The 13,997-nt window shown below is 58.1% G+C and overlaps 2 protein-coding genes across 3 annotated transcripts in view; both read left to right on the forward strand.

Annotated features, from left to right (window-relative positions):
- LOC142910264 (uncharacterized) overlaps window positions 1–5,367 on the forward strand; it is a 49,389-nt gene extending 44,022 nt beyond the window's left edge. The window contains exon 2 of the mRNA XM_076059966.1: window positions 5,265–5,367. Within this exon, the coding sequence (XP_075916081.1) occupies window positions 5,265–5,367 (103 nt within the window). The remainder of the gene's footprint in view (window positions 1–5,264) is intronic.
- LOC142910216 (protocadherin Fat 1-like) overlaps window positions 504–13,997 on the forward strand; it is a 31,787-nt gene continuing 18,293 nt past the window's right edge. The window contains exons 1-7 of one of the 2 annotated variants that reach the window (XM_076059915.1): window positions 504–694; window positions 1,289–1,341; window positions 3,452–3,585; window positions 5,263–8,619; window positions 8,762–8,886; window positions 12,662–12,875; window positions 13,178–13,239. In XM_076059915.1, coding sequence (XP_075916030.1) covers window positions 5,379–8,619; window positions 8,762–8,886; window positions 12,662–12,875; window positions 13,178–13,239 — 3,642 coding nt within the window. In that variant the 5' untranslated portion in view covers window positions 504–694; window positions 1,289–1,341; window positions 3,452–3,585; window positions 5,263–5,378. The remainder of the gene's footprint in view (window positions 695–1,288; window positions 1,342–3,451; window positions 3,586–5,262; window positions 8,620–8,761; window positions 8,887–12,661; window positions 12,876–13,177; window positions 13,240–13,997) is intronic. The other variant, XM_076059916.1, reaches the window with a different exon arrangement.

Here is a 13,997-nt window from a genome sequence, read left to right on the forward strand (position 1 = left end):
CCGTCCACGGCGCTCTTGAGCGTGACGTCACCTTCGCTTGGGTCACTGTCGATATCAATCCAGTGGCAATCCTAATTTGGGCAAAGGTACGCCCAGTGACTGGCGGTTCATTAACATAATGTATCCGTTGAAGCCGTCGAGAGTTTATTGCGATGGGTTTAGCAGCCACGCCCCCATCCCTCCACATATGGGCCGGCATCATTAACATAATTTATTCAGTTACAGAGCCGCTCATTGTGGGAGGGGCGTGTCTCTTACCCCAGAAGTGACGTCATGTTACCTACTTACCCACGTGATGTCGAGAGGTAACAGGAGGCTGCCGATCCGCGCTTGCACTGAAATCCGACGTGAGAAATTCTCATGCTGGTGGTGGTTGTTGTTGTTGTTTACCAAGGTAGAGCCTCTCTCTCTCGTAGGGATGTCAGTTGAGTAGCAGCGAGCATGGGAATCGATGTCCAGGTTGGAACTTTACAACGCGGGGCCTAGCCACGCGGGGCCTTGCCTCCTGATTGCGTTCGCTTTAATTATCTCGCTTAAGTTTAATTTGTCTTCACCCGGCTCGCAACTTTGTAACTTTGTTTTATTGTAAATATTCACGCAGTTTTTATTTTCGTTCTTTTTTCACCAGGCCATGCCCGCTTGAGCTGCTATACCGCTCTTGTTATCAGAAGCGACCTGCCCACAACAACACAAGGTGAGGCTTTGTTAACGTGTGTGAATGTTTTGACTTAAAACTTTTGTGACTGCAGGAATTAATATTCTTGGTTTATTCGGTAAAGTCACGTAGATAGAAAATAAAATTAAAATAACAATAAAATAAAAAATTGAAAATAAAGCAAAAAACCCACGACGTTTCGATCGCAACACAAGTGGTCTTTATCTTATTGAATTTAATCTGTTTTTATTTTCTATCTACGTGACTTTACTGAAAGAACCAACAATACGTGCGTCAATGTATCTTATCGGTCAAAGATGCTAAGCTTGTGCCGCTGCTGACTCTGAATGTGTGGAGGGGAACACCTTCACCACGGGGAGAGAGAGACAGAGACACGGATAGCCTCGGCTATGTTGATTGATTATCGATTCATTACTTGGTGGAGTGAGGAAGAATTAATGCTGAGCAGATGAAGGTGGCCAGGCATGGTGCTGGTCACACCACCACCTGTTTACTCATGGCAGTGTGTGACAGTGTCAAGTTTGTGTTTGCAGTAAAGTCTGTTAACTCTATTGCACACGGAGGTTATATCAAAACAATAGTTTATTTTTGTTTTCCTCTGGAACTCTCCAGATATACAGCAGGCGTCAGTGTCGGGATCGAACCCACGACTTCCTGTATACCAGGTGAGGTAGTTAACATCTCACCACAGAGAGAGACACGCAAACTCCAGTTAGCCTCGGCTATGCTAATTGATCCTCGATTAATTACTTGGTGGAGTGAGGAAGCATTCATGCCAAGCAGATTAAGATGGCCAGGCGTGATTCTAGACACGCCACCGCCTGTTTACCCAGTGACAGTGTACAGTTTGTGTTTGCAGTAACATCTATTAACTCTGTTGAACACGGAGGTTATAGCATAACAGTAGTTTACTTTTGTTTTCCTCTGGAACTCTTTATACAAATGGAAACAGGAGGTGAACACAGCACACACATTCAGCTGAAGTCGGATCTGTTCATCCCCAGCGTTTGTGGGGGCTCATGCCCCCCCCACTCCCCATTACGTGGGGGCTGATCTCCCTCTCACTCACCACGAGCGGTGGGGGGGGGGCGCCACGTCTAATGGGTGGGGGCTGATGCCCCCCCCACCCACCCACTCGTGTGTGTCTCACCGTTAACACTGCGGTGCACACACAGACACTAGTGACACTCGCGTGTGTCTCACCGTTAACACTGTGGTGCACGCACAGACACTAGTGACACTCGTGCGTGTCTCACCGTTAACACTGTGGTGCACACACAGACACTAGTGACACTCTCACGTGTCTCACCGTTAACACTGTGGTGCACGCACAGACACTAGTGACACTCTCACGTGTCTCACCGTTAACACTGCGGTGCACACACAGACACTAGTGACACTCGTGCGTGTCTCACCGTTAACACTGTGGTGCACACACAGACACTAGTGACACTCGCGCGTGTCTCACCGTTAACACTGCGGTGCACGCACAGACACTAGTGACACTCGTGTGTGTCTCACCGTTAACACTGCGGTGCACACACAGACACTAGTTACACTCTCACGTGTCTCACCGTTAACACTGCGGTGCACACACAGACACTAGTTACACTCGCGCGTGTCTCACCGTTAACGCCGTGGTGCACGCACAGACACGCGCCGGCACGGGCCACCGTTGGTATTTTAATATGCGCGCGCGTCACACCCACACTGATTTATAGTCACCCACACACCGTCGTACGCTGATCGCTGTCCCACCGCTCTTCACACACACACATGCACCACGCGTCACAACGTCAGTCTGTGCTAAGATTTATGTCCCGGAGCGAATAGGGACCCCCGTTTATGGCCCCCTCCAGCCAGCACCCTTCGGACAGCGCCTAACCTCCTGTCACCTGGCCGTCGCAGAGTGCGTCTATCCCCAAAGCTCGAGCTGACTCAATTGGCCCCCCTTCCCGTACCCACTCACCTATTCAGCTGCCCCATGGGGGCTGGGGAAGATGCTCGCCTCGGGGACTTTTTCTGTCCGACCGTTTCCAGCTCCACCCTGCATTGGTCGCACGGACGCTAAGGACGGCTGGTCTCCTCCGCCGCTCCAGAAGGACTCTGATTCAATCCGCCCCTCCGGCCCCCTTATGTCTCCAAAGCCCCTTAACCCCCGGGGCACATGACGTCATCCTGCGCATCCAATCGAATTCTCTTTGCGGCTGCTTTGAGCGCTCTGGCCGTTGGGGGGGAGGTGGGGGTCGCGTCATCCCCCCCTTCCCATTGTCTCTGTGCCTGCGTTCCTCGCCGTTGACTCATCGATAATCCCCTCGCTCCCTCCAACTTGAGTAAACTCTTATCTGCCTAGGGGCTTTTCCCTCCCACCCCACTGTTTACCCTGCTGCTGGGTACTGGCTGAAGGTCCCACCCCCCCGTGCTGTGTATGCTTCATCGCGGCCGGCCTGTAAAGCTCTATGCCCCCTTCTTGGGGGGGGGCGCCATGTAATCCGGTCTGGGGGGCTCGGCCAATTTCCTGGTCCGGGGAAACCGTGGAACGTCCCTGCTAGTGGGGTCCTCGGGTGAAAACCCATCGCACCAGGTGATCCCTCCTCGCGACCCTACGGGGGTGCATGCGGGTGTTTAGTGGGGCGTGCGTGCGTTCGTGGGATGGGGAGGGGGGTGCGAGGAGAGGGTAGAGCCGGCGGAGTTGCTCCGCTGTGGTGGCGCCACAGTTACGATGGCGATAGCAATATTACAAAATAGCAAAATATTTTTAATTTTGCGCGGCAGGCAAACGCAGCAGCGTGCTACGAGGTACGAGACTGTAACTTGATCATCGCCATCCTCCTCTTCCAACAACTAAGTTAATGTGGCCATCAACAACCTAACATCATTCAAGTGTGCAGACGACGGACAGAATCTTGGTGAGTCCAGTACAATATGATACGTTACGATACGTTCAATGCGTGTATGATAACATAGCTTTAGCGATTTCATTTTAGGGTTACTACGATACATACGTTTAATGCATGTTAAAAGTTTTTCATAGCAGAGGATTGTTTCCTGAAAACACTTTCTATGAAATTGCAGTTCACATAGGTAGGCTAAGAATTTACCTTGTTTTTTACTTTGAATTTTACTGTGCAATACAGTATTGTAATTAATAAATACATACAGTATATAGTTTATACAGTACGATCCTGTAAATTGCTCTGTTTTGCTAAACTATCACCATTCTTTAAGACTCCTGGGTAGGCTAGGCCATTTTCGCCTTACGATATTTTCGACTTACGATGGGGTCGTGGTAACGCATCTCCATCGTAAGTCGGGGACTATCTGTATATATAATAATGTGGTGTGTGTGGTCTATATGGGGAGCGGTAGTGTAGCGGTTGGCGCGCTGCGCTATGAACCCAGCGACCCGAGTTCGATTCCCGCTCACGGCCAACACAATCAGTGACGATTATCTAAACCGATCCTGGGCCTCCCCTAGGTCGACTCAGCCTCAAATGAGTACCTGTTGCGGTGTGTAAACATCGCCACTGGGGAGACAAAGGCGGTTGGGCGTGGTTGCTGGCCACCCACCCCCTCGTGTACCGTTACCGGCCTTCATAGGCGCTCGCAAACAGCACTTGCCCCTACTGTCTGTTAAGGCTACATGGGGGGGTCTTTGTCTCTCTAACCTATACAATTAATTTTATCGTCTGTCTGTGTCCGTCTGCGCACGCGTGCTTGCGAGGGATTTGGCTACCAAACCGTGGGGTTCACGTGAGAAATGTTTCTGCCAGGAAGCACGCCGTGGGCAAGCGCTGTGCCGTCTTCCCGTCGCTCGCATTCAAAAGAGTTAAAGTTGAGTTGTGTTGGCGATTTCCCTTCAAATATTTAGCTAGGTTTGCGGCTATTTATTTATTTATTTCCCCACGCGCCTCGGCCCGGAGACAACGTCATCAGCTGCGCGCACGTGCACAACGCTCACACGGTTGGCCCCTGCAAACTCTCACGCACCATCGACGGAGGCGTGCGTCCTTTTTTATTCGCCTGCACACTCTACAAGGCAAGTCGCACACATTGGTATCGTAAGCATTTATATAATTACACTTTGCACCGCTGGCAGGGGTTGCCCCTAGCAATGCACACACGATCGGCACACATTTTCATTCGCGTTAAAACTGCAACAAAAACGCACACAACACGCTGAGGTTGAATGTCCTCTTCTCCCCACTCCACACCAATGCGTCCTGTTACTACTATAGAGCCCCTAGATATTATTATTACTGCGCTTAGATAGTATTATTGTAGCGTGGCCGGGGGAGCGGCCCAGCCCACACCCTACCAAGGTGAGTGGGTCTCTCTGGTCTCGCAGTGGGTGGGTTTCTGTGGATCTCTGTGCCTGTAGAAACGTGCCTTTTCAAGTATTTGGCTGCTGCTGTAATTATAAATGTCCACGAGGTGACGACGACGATGATGAGCCACTTTGTTGAGCTATCGTTCACGACAGCCAATTCGGTTCTCAAAAAGCACTACCCGGTAGCTCAGCGGGGCGCCTTACCTGGCAAAATAAAATAGTTTGGTTTGTGTTTGGTCTTGATCTGACATGTTAGAGGAGGAGGAGGACCGACACCCCATTGGGAGCGCCAGACTTTGGCGTCGCCCACCTCTCCGACCGCGGCTCCGTGTCGTCGGCGGCTCTCGGGCGCAGAGCCTGACGCCCAACACGATGGCCTCGGCGCTCCTCCCGCTGCTGCTCCTGCTGCTGCTGCCGCCGTGCAGGAAATGCCTCGATGGGCAACGGGGCCGGCCGAAGCCCGCCCTGCGCTTCACCAGCTTGTCCTACAAAGCCACCGTCTACGAAAACTCCGCGCCCGGGACGTACGTGGAGAGCCACGACAAGATGGGGATCCACGTCGGCCGCTCGGCCCCCGGGGCCCGGTACGCCGTCGTGTCCGGGGACGAGGGGGCCGCGTTCGAGGCAGAGGGGCTCGTCGTGGGCGACTTTTGGTTCCTGCGCGTCCGCACGAGGGGCGTGCCGTTGGACCGCGAGGAGCGCCGCGGCTACGCGCTGGGGGTGAAGGCGTTCTCCGAGAACGGCCGCGGGGCGGCGTCCGCCACGGTCTTCGTCCAGGTGCTGGACCGCAACGACCTGAATCCGCTGTTTTCGGCTTTGTCGTACGCCGCGAGCGTCGCCAACGACGCGCCGGCGGGCACCACGGTCCTACGTGTCGCCGCCACGGACGCCGACGAGGGCCCCAACGGGCGCTTCAGTTACGCCCTGGCGCGGCACTCGGACGCGTTCGCCGTGCACCCGACGAGCGGCGCGGTGACGCTCGCCAGGAGGCTGACGGAGCCCGGTGACGCGGGGCTGCACGAGTTCAAGGTGATGGCCGTCGACGGCGGCGGGCTGAGCGGCTCGGCGCGCGTCGCGGTGAACGTGAGCCGGGCGAACGCCCACGCCCCGCGCGTCACGGTCGTCGCGACCCGCGGGCAAGGGGCGCCGTTCGCCGACCCCGCCGCCGCGTACGCGGAGCTCGTCGCGGTGGACCGCGACGCCGGCCCCGAGGGGGAGATCGTCGCCGTGGAGATCGTCGCCGGCGACCCCCTCCGGGCGTTCTCCGTCGCCCCGACGGACGGCGCCGGCCCCGCCTCGGCCTACGCGGTGAGGCTCTCGGGGCGGCTGGACTGGGCGGACTTCCCCTTCGGGGTGAACCTCACCGTGCAGGCTCGCGACGGGGGGAGGCCACCCAGGCACTCGCGGCCCGTCACGGTCACGCTCCGGGGGGGCGGCGCCGCCGGCGCGTTCGAGCGGAGCGTCTACGCGTGCGCCGTCGAGCGGCGGTCTCCGCCCCGCGCCGTCGTGCTCGCGGTCCGAGCCTCTTGCGGCGCGCGGGGCTGCCGGTACGTCGTCCGAGGCGGCGCCGACGGCGACTTCTTCGCCGTGAACCCCGCCACCGGGGTCGTCTCCGTCCGCGAGTCCCTGGCGGCGGTCGACAGACGCCGCTTCGAGTTCAACGTTGGCACCGACGCCGGCCCGGGCGTCGCCGGGGTCGCGATCGACGTCGCGGACTACAACGCCCACGCCCCGGTCTTCGAGCGGCCCAACTACTCCGCCTCGTTGAGCGAGGACGTCCCGGCGGGCACGTTCGTGCTCATCCTGCACGCCGCCGACGACGACGAGGGGGACGACGGCCGCGTGACGTACGGCCTGGCGGAGGACGAGCCTGGCCCCTTCGCCGTCGACCCTCGCACGGGCATCGTCGTCACGACGGGGCCGCTGGACCACGAGGAGATGGCGGGGGCCTACCGGCTGCGCGTGCGAGCCTCGGACTGGGGGACTCCGTTCCGCCGGGAGGCCGAGGCGACCGTGACGGTGAACGTCACCAACATGAACGACAACGCGCCCGTCTTCAAGTCCGTAGACTGCGTGGGCGAGATCCCCCGGGACCTCCGGCCGGGCGAGCCGATCTTCACCGCGTCGGCCATCGACGCCGACGAGCTCCGGCCGGTGCTCTACGGCATCGCGTCCGGGAACGAGGGCGGCTTCTTCGCGCTGGACGGCGCCCTCGGTGTCGTGACGCTCGCGCGCTCCCTCGCCGACGTCGCCGCCGGGCCGGCGGGGGCCTTCCGCCTCGGCCTCACGGCCACCGACGGGGAGCTCTCGGCGGAGACGGCGTTCCTGAACGTCTCGGTCGTGGACGCCGCTCCCGGACGGGCGCCGTCATGGCGGTGCGTGGAGACGGGGATCGCCCGGAGGATGGTCGCGTGGCTCCACCGGGCAAACCAATGGCGAGACCGCCCGCGCCCCCTCGCCGCCGGCGCCGTCAATCGGCACGCGCCGGCGTTCGCCGCCCCGGCGGTCGCCGTGGAAGTCCGCGAAGATTTGCCAGTCGGGGCCGAGGTCACCCGAATGGAGGCCACGGATCCGGACGACGGCTTCGAGGGGAAGCTGCTGTACGCCCTGACGGACGACGGCGGGGCGAGCGGCCTCGCCGTGGACGCGGAGACCGGCGTCGTGAGGGTCCTGGTGCCGCTGGACCGCGAGGCCGCCGCCTCCTACCTCGTGAACATCGTCGTCCGCGACCTGGGCACGCCGCGGCGCTCCGCGAGCGCCGCCCTCCGCGTCGTCGTCTCGGACGTCAACGACAACCGGCCGGAGTTCTCGCGGCGCGCCTACGAGGCCCGGGTGCCGGAGAGCGCGCGGCCGGGCCGCGAGGTGCTCCGGCTGGAGGCCGCCGACGGCGACGCGGGCGCCGCGGGCGTCGTGCGCTACCGCCTGCTGTCCGACACCGACCTCTTCCGCGTGGACGCCGAGACGGGCGCCCTGGAGGTGGCGGCGCCGCTGGACCGCGAGCGGCGCGCCGAGCACGCGCTGCTGGTGGAGGCGTCGGACCTGGCGCCGGAGGAGAGCCGCCTCTCCTCCGTCGCCGCGGTGACCGTGACGGTGGAGGACGTGGACGACCACGCGCCCGCGTGCGCGCCGGCGCCCCTCCGCCTCCGCGTGCCCGAGGACTTCCCGGTGGGGGCCGTCCTCGGCTGGCTGGACGCTCGCGACCCCGACGCGGGGCCGGCCGGGGAGGTGCGCTACTCCCTGCCGGGCGAGGACGAGGACGGCGGCACGTTCGGGGTGCACGAGACGAGCGGGGCCCTGCGTCTGGCGCGGCCGCTCGACTTCGAGAGGCGGCGCCGCCACGACCTGACGGTGGCCGCGCGCGACGGCGACCCCGGGGGGCCGCCGCCGGCCGCCTGCCGGGCGACGGTGGAGGTGGTGGACGTGGACGAGAACGACCACGCCCCGCGGTTCGCGGAGTTCGCGGCGGCTGCCGCCGTGCGGGAGGACGCCCCCGTGGGCGCCGTCGTCGTCACCGTCACGGCCACGGATGAAGACCGGGGGATCGACGGGGAGGTGCGGTACTCCCTCGTGGACGAATCCGGCCTGGGCGTCTTCAGCATTCATCCAGAGAATGGTAAACCGCACCTACTCCCCCCCCTCCTTCCTCCCTTCCCCCCCCCCCCCCATCCTCCTCCTCACGGCTCACGACGCCGACTGACGGCTCACGCCGGCGCCCGTCTCTGCCGCGTGTCGTGCACGGCGCTCCGTGCCGGCAGGGATGATCGTCACGGTGCAGCCGCTGGATCGGGAGACTGCTGACAGCTACTGGCTCACGGTGCGCGCGACGGATCGCGGAGTCGTCCCTCGCTTCTCCACACTGCACGTCTACGTGGACGTGCAGGTACGGAAACTCACACACACGTACACACACACACACGTATATACACACACACGTATACACACACACGTATACACACACACACACACGTATTCACACACATATACACATGTATATACACACACACGTACACACACACACGTACACACACACACACACGTATACACACAACAACAACAACCGCCATTCGCCACTAAGTGGCAGTGACGTCACCACGACGCTTGTGCCAGGCTATGTGCACCCTGAGGCCACGTGAAGTGTCGAACGCCCGCTGGCAGGAGGTCACGGGGCAGACCCAGGTGCCACGGGTCGACTGACTGAGATGACTGGCTGATGCACCACCTGTACCCCCTACTGTGCCAACCTGCTGTGCTTGAGCCACTCGGCGCTCCGCTCGTTGTTGTGAGCGTCGCTCCTACCTCCAACTGCCCAGTAGCGTCCTTCACGAGCCTCCTCCACAGAGGCCGATCTTGACACCGCTGGTACCAGTCATCGGCAAGTCCACTCAGCTCCACGTCCTCCTGTACCACATCACTCTATCTCTTCTCTAGCCCGTGCCGCGCCCGCTTAGCCCCCTCAATCCGGCCGAACAAAAGCTGTTTCGGCATGCGGTGGCTGGGCATGTGGGCTACATGACCCAGCCATCGCAGCCTTCCCCGCCGGAGGAGCTCACCGATTGGACCTTGCCCAGATCTTTCAAGTATTTGTGAGCTCCTCACACAATCCAGTCTGGTTAAACCCAGGATGGATCGTAGGCAGGCCAGCCTAAATGTTTCTAACCGGCGAAGATGTTTCATTAGGGGGGTCAACGTTTCGCAAGCGTAGAGAAGGGAGGGAATGACCGTGGCCGAGAAGACCTGAAGCTTAGTGCGGAGCGACAGACCAGGTAGCTTCCACACAGCGTTACGCAACCGATGAGTCCTCTGCTGTTAAACTGGAGCCAGTCATAAGCACACTGCCCAGGTATGGGAAACTCTCCACTCTCTCCACAACTGCCCCATCACCGATTGGGAGTTGTGGGGGTGGAGTGTCCGATGGTACAAAATACCCAGGCAGGTGCTTAGTTTTGGTGGGGCTGATGGTAAGGCCCCACCTCTTAGTGGCACGCTCCAGTCTCAGCAGCAGCGTCTTCAACTCCTCCTCTGAATGAGCAGCTATTACCAAATCATCAGCATACATAACGTGGTTGAGCAATAGGGAGCCATCCCTTGACCGCACCCGGGCATCGATCAGCCTCTCATTATATCTGTACCATATGGAAATTCCCCCGGTACAGCTATTGAAGGCTTCACGAACTACCTGGTCAAAATAGATGTTAAATAATGTGGGAGTCAGAGGACATCCCTGTCGCACCCCAAGGTGTACAGGGAATGGCTCGGACTCCCGGCCACGTAATTTTACCCGGGCCCACTCACCATCATGAAGGTCCTTAATGATCGTGAGCAGAGGGTCAGGTACTCCAAAAGCACGAAGAACAACCCAGAGCCCAGGCCTACTGATGGTATCATAGGCCTTGACCAGGTCAATAAAGCAGATATGTAGGTCTTGTTGGAATTCCCTACACCTCTGCTGTAGCAGACGGACAGAAAATATGGCATTTGTGCAGGACCGCCCTTTCCTGAAACCGCATTGGGGCTCCGCAAGCCTCTCCTCAGCGTGCCTGGCAAGGCGATGCTGAATAATCCTTGCCAGGACCTTTCCCGGCACACTGAGGAGTGAGATGCCCCTGTAGTTGTTACAGTCTGTGCGGTCTCCCTTCTTAAAAAGGGGGACCACCATGGCATCCTTCCAATCCTGCAGAACCCGTCCAGTGGTCCAGACCGTTGTTATGATGTCATATAGGGCAGTCTGTGCACAAACGCCACCCTCCCTCAGCATTTCGCTTGGGAGATCATCTCTGCCCGCTGCCTTTCCTGGTCTCAGACTCCGGATTGCCTTCAGGACTTCCTCAACAGATGGCACCTCAGCCAGCCACTCACAGGGGGTGACTTCTTCCAATATTTGAGGTACCGCAGCCTCAGCAGGGTCATCCTCACTTTGTGCCACGATGTTTTTCTGTCTGAGGGATTTTCCCTCCCCCAGGACCTCACAGAAATGCTCAGCAAATCTGAAAACCTGTTCCTGGGGGTTGGAGATTGGATCACTGTTTTTTCCCCTAATGATGGTAATAGGTGTGGCGCTGCAGGTTACTTTTTTGATGGAGTTAAATAGAGATTTGTGATCACGGGCCACTGAGGCAGACTCCATCTCCTCAGCAACCCGCGACCACCACCCATCCTTGCAGCGCCTCACGGCTCTCCGAACCTCCGAGCGAAGGCTGCGGTAAGTCTCCTCATTCTCTGACGTGGGATTCTGTAGCCGATGACAGTGGGCCTGTCGCTTTTTCTCAATCATCCTGAACACCTCCTCTGTCAGCCAGGGTCTCTGGGGAGGTCTGGACCGTGTACCCAAAGCAGCCATTGCAGCTGCATGTCACAGTCCTAAACCTCGCCCATTTACCCTCGACATCAGGAGTCAGGGACGATGCCAATCCCAGCCGCAAGCGATGATGAAATTCTCGCTTGCAACTTTCATCAGATAACTGAGACCAGGCCACTTTAGGTTGGAATGGGGTCCTGGGTGTACACCTACCACCGGAGTGGAAGAATGGCAGGCGCATCTTACAGATGACTAGTCGATGGTCAGAGGGCAGATCAGCTCCACGGTAGGTCCTGGTGTCAAGGACGAGGGCTCGCATCCGCTGGTCCGTCACTATGTAGTCCAGCAGATGTTCTTGCTTGGACCCGGCATGCAACCATGATGTTGTGTGGATGCGCCGATGCCGGAACAGCGTGTTGGTAATTACAAGCCCATGGGCTGCACAAAAATCTAGCAGCCTCCTACCGTTGTTATTGAGCTGATCTGGCCCATGCCCTCCAATCACTCCATACCAGGTGCCAGTATCATGACCAACTCAGGCATTGAAGTCACCCAACATGATGACTCTATCCCGAGGGGCCACTTTAGCCAGCACCTGTGACAGGAGGTCATAGAAGGCATCTGACTCATCGGCTTTGCCTGCATCCCTCCACGGATGTTCATCTTCGGTGGGGGCATAAGTAACCACGACCACCATGCCTTGCCTCCGGTTGATGGGAAGGCGAGCCCAAAGTAGCCTGGGGCTTACAGCTTCCCACACCTCACCGCCACGCTCCCACACCCCCTTCATTCTTTTGTTCAAAAGAAGAGGCACACCCTGTTGTTTGGCAGTCTGCTGCCACGAGTAGAGGACTGTCCACCCCTCATGGTGGCAGGAGCCAGAGCCAGTCCACCGGACCTCCTGAATGCCACATAGATCCAGGCGGTACCGGTCCAGCTCCCGACAGAGGAGTGGCAGCCTCTCCTCCGCTGTGAGCATTCAAACATTCCACATGGCCACCCGTAGTGGCTTTTCGTTGTTTCTGGAGGACACACACACACACACGTATACACACACACACACGTACACACACACACGTATACACACACACACGTATACACACACGTATACACACACGTATATACACACACACACACGTATATACACACACACGTACACACACACACACATATACACACACACACACGTACACACACACACACGTATACACACACACAAACACACGTACACACACACACGTATATACACACGTACACACACACAAGTACACACACACATACACACACATGCGTATGCACCCCTGCATTTTAAAACGACACACAATGCGAGTACCGTGTGTCTCTCCCCCCCCCCCCCCAGGACGTTAACGACAACCCCCCGCGGGCATCGCGTCCGTGGTACCAGGCCGCGGTGGCGGAGAACTCCCGTGGGGGCGTCAGGGCAGTGCAGGTGGACGCCTGGGACCTGGACAACGCCGCCGCCATGTCCTCCAACGATGCCCGGGGCAGGGGCCTCACGTTCAACATCGTCAGCGGAGACCCACAGGGATTCTTCACCATAAACAACGCGACAGGTGGGGGTTGGTGGTGGTGGAGAGCAAATCCAGAACATTTACAATTATAGTGTAGTGTAGAAAGCAAATCTATAACATTTACAATTATAATGTAGTGTATAGTGTACACTACATTATGCACGACACAAATATATACTACAGAATGTGCCAATTCGTTACTAGTACAGCACTAACCGGTGTGTTGGTGAGCAAATCCAGCAACATTTACTATCCACGTTGGCCCCCACCCCACCCCACTGCGTGCGTGTGCCGGCCGGCGTGGGATGGTTGTTGTTGACCTCCGGTGAACGGACTCGTTGCAGGCGTCATCCACACCACCAGCAGGCGGCTGGACAGAGAGAGGCAGGCGGAGCACGAGCTGGAGGTGAGAGTCACCGTGATGGTGGTGGTGGTGGTGGTAGTGGCCTTCAATAGCTGTACCGGAGGAATTTCCATCTGGTACAGATATAATGGGAGGCTCATCGATGCCCAGGTGCGGTCAAGTGATGGCTCCCTATTGCTCAACCTTGCCGATGATCTGGTAATTGCTGCTCACTCAGAGGAGGAGTTGGAGGCGCTGCTGCTAAACGTGGAGCTTGCCACTAAGAGGTTGGGACTTACCATCAGCCCCACCAAAGCTAAGCACCTGCCTGGGTATTTTGTACCATCGGACAATCCACCCCCACAACTCACAATTGGTGATAGGGCAGTTGTGGAGAGAGTGGAGAGTTTCCCATACCCTGGCAGTGTGCTCATGACTGGCTTCAGTTTGACAGCGGAGGTCTCACTCCGAATCAGTCGAGCGGCATTATCTTTTCATCGGTTGCATAACGCTGTGTGGAAGCTACCTGGTCTGTCGCTCCGCACTAAGCTTCGGGTCTTCTCGGCAAATCATTCCCACCCTTCTCTACGCTTGCGAAACGTGGACCCCCCCTAATTGAACATCTTTGGCTGGTTAGAAACATTTAGGCTCACCTGCCTACGATCCATCCTGGGTTTAACCAGGGTGGATTGTGTGAGGAGCTCACAAATCATTAAAACATCTGGACAAAGACCCATCGGAGCGCCGGGTGGCTAAAGCACAGTAGGGGGCACAGGTGGTGCATCGGCTACTCATCTCAGTCAGTCGACCCGTGGCACCTG

This window comes from Petromyzon marinus, unplaced genomic scaffold (genome assembly GCF_048934315.1).
Source record: "Petromyzon marinus isolate PM22_M1 ecotype Great Lakes invasive population unplaced genomic scaffold, UKy_Petmar_22M1.pri1.0 PM_G_Scaffold_14, whole genome shotgun sequence".
NCBI classification, from domain to species: Eukaryota; Metazoa; Chordata; class Hyperoartia; order Petromyzontiformes; family Petromyzontidae; genus Petromyzon; species Petromyzon marinus.